The sequence below is a fragment of the Bombus pascuorum genome, chromosome 1 (genome assembly GCF_905332965.1).
Source record: "Bombus pascuorum chromosome 1, iyBomPasc1.1, whole genome shotgun sequence".
NCBI classification, from domain to species: Eukaryota; Metazoa; Arthropoda; class Insecta; order Hymenoptera; family Apidae; genus Bombus; species Bombus pascuorum.
Window position 1 is genome coordinate 31,699,960 of NC_083488.1, and position 7,552 is coordinate 31,707,511.

The following is a 7,552-nucleotide window of genomic DNA, read 5'->3' on the forward strand; positions in this document are numbered from 1 at the left end:
AATGATAACAAGTATGTTTCTTACCTTTTTTAATTTAATTTTATTTCCATCAGTAGTCACATACATTTTGCCTATTTGACAGTAGGAACTCGCAATTTTGTCGCACCTACGTACAGACTTTCTGTTTCTCAGGTTCTGAAATACCGACGTGCACAAAAATCGCAGTGTTTCTTACGCCCTCTGTATTTTTTTACGGTAAACACAAAGCAAAGATAAAGTCGGCATAGTCCGGGAAGCAGTAAATATTTAACGACCACTTATTTTCGCATCCTAATTTCGAGGTTATTTAGGTAGAATTATTTAAGAAATGAAAAAACTGTCTAAGGCTTTTTACATTCGCCATACCTGGAAGCGGTAAGATTAGAAATTGGAGCGTAAAAAAATCGCGGATGCGTATCTAACAACTATGTTTTACTCGAACTAAATAATTATGTAAAAACGGTAAGGCATGTGACATTTTGCTATATGTGACAACCACTGTGCACACTAACGATTCATACACGTTCGTATGTATTGTGAAAAAAGGAAAATTATGTTTAATGTATATTTTCACTGATACAATTAGTTATAAACTTGATTCGTGACTACTATATTGTGACTTCTAATCTTGATTACGTATTATGTAATTAGGACGCACTTATCTCGACTCGTCTTGTACCATGGCACGCAAAGCTGTACAGAAGGAGAGGGCGTTGGACACGAACTGAAATGACATCAACTTGCTATTTATATATATAACGTTCGTAATTAACCTGTTAATCAGAGAAAGGTATCGTAACTGTCATTCGAATTGCTAATCCCTCGAACATAATACCTTTATTTAGGGCTCTATATATTTTTGCATGCTTTCCGTCAAACTTTAATTACTTATGCTACGTTTACATTTGCAACGCCGAAAACCGAATAAGATGACTTTAGTAAGCTTCAATACTATGATCGTAGGAGTCTTTTATTCAATGACTACCTGATTAACAGGTTAATTCGTCCCCTTCACAGTTTCTTCTCTGCGGACCAGTGCATATTATATATTTATATCGAAGCAGAGAATAAGAATACAAAGGAATATAAAAATATATACACTGACAAAACATTACGTAAATATCGATAGTCTATTGACTATTATAATTGACAAAAGAGACATTGATTTCTCTTACCGAACAAAAGAAACGCAAATTAAGTTCCGGCATAAAACAACCGACAGAAAGTGTTACCGGTTTTCGATGAACCAACACGTTGAGCATGTGCTTTCGCATTTCTGAAGACTGTTCGTGCCAGTCCATGTCGTATACGCTTTGCGAGACGTTCACACTCTGAAAATTATGCAAGATTAATTGTACGAGACGAAAATATAATTTAATTTATAACGCAAGGAATTTTGTAAAAGATAGAAATTAAGATTAATTATACGAAACGAAAATATAATTTAATTTATAACGCAAGGAATTTTGTAAAAGATAGAAATATTTCTCTTGATGCAACATTGTAATCTTACTGTACTTATTATGTAGAAGTCTATGTGTTTTAAAGTCCAACAACAGTTGGAAATAATTTCCGGTGAGGAGGACGAGAAGTTCCATTTCGATTTGGTTTGCGTCTGACAATAAATCTGTGTCGACGTGTCATCGAATAATTCAAAAATATGCACGCAATGTTTTTATCCGATGCATGAAACTTTTTACACTTACCCTCCTTAGAATAATCGTACACAAATACTTACAGCGTCTTGCAAATAATCAGCTGGCCACGCATACATGAATGTGAGGATGAGACAGAAGAAGCTAGAGTTAACGAGCTCCATTTTCGTAGTTATTGGAGAATCCTGTTTACAAATTGAATCACCGATTCCTTATAGTATACACAAAATACCAAAAGATTCACATACCATTATCATCAAAATCCCACACAAAGTTATGGTAAACGTTGTCATTCCCAAAACATAAAGCACTATAAAGCGAAAGCAACCGACCACTTCCTCCGCGTATCTAGACATAGGGAAATTACTTAAAACGAAGGCAAATGTCTGGTTTAAATCGAACAACGTAATACATTATCTTTACCTTCTTAAAAATAATTCTTTCTTAATACAAACGATCAACATACGAATATTTGTAATTTTCTCAATTTCCACGACTAAACATTCGAATCTTGCAGCGGCGAACCACATTAAGAGCGCACCAACCACGCCTATGCATAAGTGTGCAGTGACGGTGAGGCATACGCTGCTGTGATGTAAGTAGATGATAATATTTACTGGTGTATAATTAACTTCAAACGGATATTCTACATTCACCAGGGTTGGAATCGGTAAGACCAAAGGCCCAAACATGAAAAAGGTTAGCGACGCATAAATAGCCACTACATAAGCACTGTAAAGGACGTTGCATTTTACTATATGCGCGATGAAAATATCTCTTTCGAACTGCTGCGCCTCGTTCACACATTTCACCATCTCTCCAATTATACGCTACAACATGTTTCAAACATCAATGCTTCCGACGTGAATTAATTGCCGAAGGGACGCGAGGTCGAACTTACTTGCAGCGAGTCGCGCTTCTTCCAACATATACAAGTCTGAATAACTAGTTGCGTGGTGTATATCGTTAAGGTGATACATTTGAACAGAGCGTCCAAGTAAAAACTTATGTCGTCTAGGTACAAATAAATCGAGTACAACGAAGGCACGAGAATCAGAAAAGCGTTGATGACAATACAGATTTGCGCAATTTTGTAACAGCCGCGGCTTCTGCCGCTGTTGTCAGCAGATGGCCAACAAAAGCTTAAAGCTACACTGAGCCGAGTAAACTGGATTACATCTTCCGGTGTTATTTGTTTCGACATAATCTCAACAAACTTTTACATCTAATGAGTCGGACTAAACACGTTTCAATTCGCACAGTAGGAAGATATGTCCAGGTTCTTGGGAGCCAGGTAGTTATTACTTTTCTTTGAACGTAACTACGTAATCATAGCCTTACTGGTGCAATATTACCTTGTATGCAGGTGCGAATCAATAAATGATACTGAAAATACGCAGGAACAACTCGTGTTTACTGGAAAGTACGGAGTTCTTGTACTGTTAGATGCTTCGATGGTAAGAATTATTAATTGCATTATGCATTTCCATGTTTCTGGTTACTAGAGAGGCACAAAGGTACGTTATTACGTACAGTTGGCAATATTCATGTGGCAGAACCTTCCTCGAAAATGCAACGTGGCATATGTGCACGATGCCATATATTCAGTATCTTGGGCGATATGAATAGCTAAGAGTAAAATAACAACGAAGTTTTCCATCTAAACATTTAGTAGTTGTATCGACTTATATTTCTTTGAGGATGAGTCTGGATGATTTCTCGTGATATCGTTGTAAAAGACGGGTGATTTGTGATTACAAGCGTAGCCAGCGCGAAGACATTTAACGCGGTCGTCTGTTTGTTCATTATCATTGATGGAAGAAATAATGGACAACCCGTAAGCCTACACAACGGATAATTAGAGCACTATCAAAAAGCGTAATGTAAGTAACGCGGCTGTTATAATATCCAAAATTATATTACAGCAATATTAACGGGTTTTTCGCGCGCATGCATCCTGAAAATAATTAGTTTTAATGTATATTTTCATTGAAACAACTAGTTTGGAATTTCTTCTTTCATGAGTATTCTTTTATCATATTCTAGTCTCTACTACATATTATGTATTTAGGATATACTTAGTGGTCTTGTACCATGGTACGCATGGCGGTACAAAAGGAGAAGGCGCTGGACATGAACTGAAATGATATCAACCCGTTATTTATATACGTATTATTCGTAATTAACCTGTTAATCAGGGTAAGCTAAATAACGTGTCACTCAAATTGCTAATCCCTTGAACATAATATCTTCATTTAAGATTCTCTATATTTTTCCGCGCGCTTGTTTCGTATCTCTTCCTATCAACCTTCCTATCAATTATCCCGTATTTACATTTGCACGATCCAAAACCGAACAAAATGACATCATTATGTTTTAATTCCACGACCGTAGACTTTTTTTACTCAGTCACGATCTGATTAACAGGATAATTTATTCATTTCCCAATTCCTTGCCTTCAGACTTATTACACACTTATATCGGATGTATGTAAATACGCAACAAGTAAGAATGCATAAAAGTGTGTAAATATATATATACACTGTCAAAACGAATGATAGTACATAAATATCGATAATCCATTCACGATCATAATTGACATTGGAGATATGCATTTGCCTTACCGAACAATAAAAACGTAAATTAAGCTCTGGCATAAAGCAACTGACAGAAAGTGTCACTGGTTTCTGATGGATCAACACGGTGAGTATGTACTTTCGCATTTCTAGTGGTTGTTTGTGCCATTCCATATAGTATACGCTTCGGGAAACGTTAGCGCTCTAAAAATTATACAATATTATATGTAATTATGTACATAACGAAATATGTAATTATACGTAACAAAACATAATTTGCTTTGTATTGTAAGTATTTTTGCAACGGACGTTTCTTGTTGTAAAATTGTAATCAATCGAATGTCTACGATGCCATGGTAGGTGGACATCTACTTATTATTTATCCGTAGAAAAATATACGTTTCTATATGTTTTCAGGTTCGAAGATCGTTAGTTACAGTTTCGAGTGCAAAGAACACGGAGTACAATTTCGTAGCAAATTGCATCTCGGAGTAAGTTTGTATCGATATGTTATGAAACAATTCGGAAATATACTTTTTAATTCAAAAATGCGCGTACGAGATGTTTTTATTCGTCTCATAAACTTTTTCTTTGTTATTTGTTTTACAGTTATCGCACATAAATACTTACGGCATCTTGTAAATAATCAGCTGGCCACGCATAAATGAAAGTGAGTAAGAGACAGAAAGCACTAGAGTTGAAGAGCTCCACTTTCGTAATTACTGGTGAATCCTGTAAATGTCCTAATTTAAATTCTGCGAAATTAACATCATCGATTCATTATACCTTACAGAAAATACCAGAAGATCCACATACCACTATCAATAAAATCCCAAATAGAGTTATAGTCACCGTTGTCATTCCCAACACATAAAGTATCATGAAACGAAAACAACCAACCACTTCCTCGGCGTACCTAAATACGGGGAAACCGTTTATAATGAATACAACTGTCTCGGTTAAATCACACATGGTAAAATGTTCTTCTTACCTTCTCAAGTGTAATTGTTTCTCAATACAAACAACTAACATACGAATGTTGGTAGTTTTCTGAATTTCCACGACTAAACATTCGAATCTTGCAGCGGCGAACCACATTAAGAGCGCACCAAACACGCCTATGCATAAGTGTGCAGTGGCGGTGAAGCACATGCTGCTGTGATGCAAGTAGAAGATAAAATTTACTGGCGTATAATTCACTTGAAACGGATACTTCACTTCCACTAAGGTTGGAATCGGTAAGACTAGAGGTCCAATTATAAAAAAAATCAGGGACGCATATACAGCTACCACGTAACCAACGTAAATGATATTGTATTTTACTATATGTGCGATGAAAATGTCTCTTTCGAATTTCTGCGCCTCGTTAACGCATTTCACCATCTCATCAATTATACGCTACAACATATTTTAAACATCAATGCTTTCGACACGAATTAATCGCTGAAGGGACGCGAGGTCGAACTTACTTGCAGCGAGTCGCGCTTTTTCCAACATATGCAAGTCTGAATAATTGGTTGCGTGGTGTATATCGTTAAGGTGATACATTTGAACAGAGCGTTCAAGTAAAAACTTATGTCATCTAGGTACAAATAAATCGAGTACAACGAAGGCACGAGAATCAGAAAAGCGTTGATGACAATACAGATTTGCGCAATTTTGTAACAGCCGCGACTTCTGCTGCTGTTGTCAGCAGATGGCCAACAAAAGCTTAAAGCTACACTGAGCCGGGTAAAGTGGATTGCATCTTCCGGTGCTATTTGTTTCGACATAATTTCAGCAAACTTTTACATCTAATGAATCGGACTAAACACGTTTCAATTCGCACAGTAGGAAGATATGTCCAGGTTCTTGGGAGCAAAGTAGTTATTACTTTTCTTTGAACGTAACTACGTAATCATAGCCTTACTGGTGCAATATTACCTTTTATGCAGGTGCGAATCAATAAATGATACACATAATATGTAGAAAGACGCGTTTATTGGAAAACAGTTAGTTCTTGCGTTCTTAGATGCCTGGATTGGTGATTATTAATTGTATTATGCATTGGCACGTGCATACTACTATACAGACACAAAGGGAAGTAATTATACACACGGTGCAATATTCATGTATCAAATTTGTCTTTGAAAATATAAGTTTGCATATGCAAGCCATATATTCAGTATCTTGTGCAGGAATATTCGCGTTGTGGAAAACTAAATGTAAAACAGAAAAATTCTCTATCTGGGCATCCAAATGTTATATCGATTTGTATTTGTTTGTAAGTGATACTCAACGAACTGATTCTTTTTAATGATATAGCTGTGAAAAATAAGTGTTTTGTGATTACATCCACAGCCAATCCTGTTCATTACCATAGACGCTACAAATCGACGCATAATCCAAACTGTAACACGGTTGTTATAATAATATGTTATATTATGCTAACGATTCTTACTCGTTTTTATATATTCTAAAAAAAAAAAAAAAACCAAAAATTTTAATGTATATTTTCATTAATGTAACTGGTTAAGAACTTCGTTAGTAACTATCTTTTTATGTTTTCTAATCTTGAGTACATATTTTGTATTTAGAATACATCTTTTCCAACTCGCCTTATATCATGGTTCGCAAAAGAGTACAGAAGAGAAAAGCTTTAGACACAAAGTGAAATTATATCAACTCGTTATTTATTTATTATTCTTAATTAACCTGTTAATCGGAGAAGATTAGGTGACGATATGGTAATCGCTTGAATATGATATCCTTATTTAGTGTTAGGTTTGGGTTAGCGATATTTTTATTTTTATTTTGTACAATCGTTATCATTAAAGGTGTAAATTTAATAGAAATCTACGTTTTTTGTTATAGATTTCGCACTGACACATCATTATGGGGTTCGATGCCATGATAACTTCCTCCGAGCAAAGGATAGCGTTAATAACAATATTTCTCGGATCTAATGGTGAATTGCATACATTTTTATTCCTCCGATTACTCAATCACATTTTTTTTTAGCGAATTTATGTGGTTGATTTATTAGACCAGGATAACGCCTTCTTGCACATCGCGTCTTCGATGTGATTAAAATTTTATATCGATAATATTAATTGGTATAATTTGAATAAAATCGGGATTTGCTCAATATCGATATTTGCAAAAGTTGTAAAAATAAAAAATATGAATATGATATGACACGAACGTCCATAGGCTAATATTAATAAGGGCATGATAATAGGACAAAACAGAATATGTATCTTATACTTTAGTAATTAAAGTTGAGAATTCCATACCACACATGCTGTAATGTAATAAATAAAATTTGTGTTCTTTATAAATATAGCAACAGTTTATTAATTT

General features: G+C 35.1%; 2 protein-coding genes and 1 long non-coding RNA gene across 3 annotated transcripts; 1 reads left to right on the forward strand and 2 right to left on the reverse strand.

Moving 5' to 3' along the window:
- Positions 1-1,109: 1,109 nt before the first annotated feature.
- On the reverse strand, positions 1,110-2,838 carry LOC132916046 (uncharacterized). The gene is made up of 5 exons (XM_060975791.1): positions 2,536-2,838; positions 2,058-2,464; positions 1,883-1,982; positions 1,718-1,819; positions 1,110-1,310 (listed from the first exon to the last, which is right to left on the reverse strand). The coding sequence occupies exons 1-5, from the start codon at positions 2,836-2,838 to the stop codon at positions 1,110-1,112; spliced, it is 1,113 nt and encodes a 370-aa protein (XP_060831774.1).
- An 874-nt stretch (positions 2,839-3,712) lies between these two features.
- Positions 3,713-5,982, reverse strand: LOC132916047 (uncharacterized). The gene is made up of 6 exons (XM_060975792.1): positions 5,680-5,982; positions 5,202-5,608; positions 5,027-5,126; positions 4,841-4,942; positions 4,259-4,414; positions 3,713-3,772 (listed from the first exon to the last, which is right to left on the reverse strand). Exons 1-6 carry the CDS (start codon positions 5,980-5,982, stop codon positions 3,713-3,715), a joined length of 1,128 nt encoding a protein of 375 aa, XP_060831775.1.
- Positions 5,983-6,083: 101 nt separating this feature from the next.
- Positions 6,084-7,534, forward strand: LOC132910401 (uncharacterized). The gene is made up of 3 exons (XR_009658765.1): positions 6,084-6,601; positions 6,787-6,925; positions 7,042-7,534. It is a non-coding gene; the product is annotated as an uncharacterized LOC132910401 (long non-coding RNA).
- Positions 7,535-7,552: the final 18 nt, after the last annotated feature.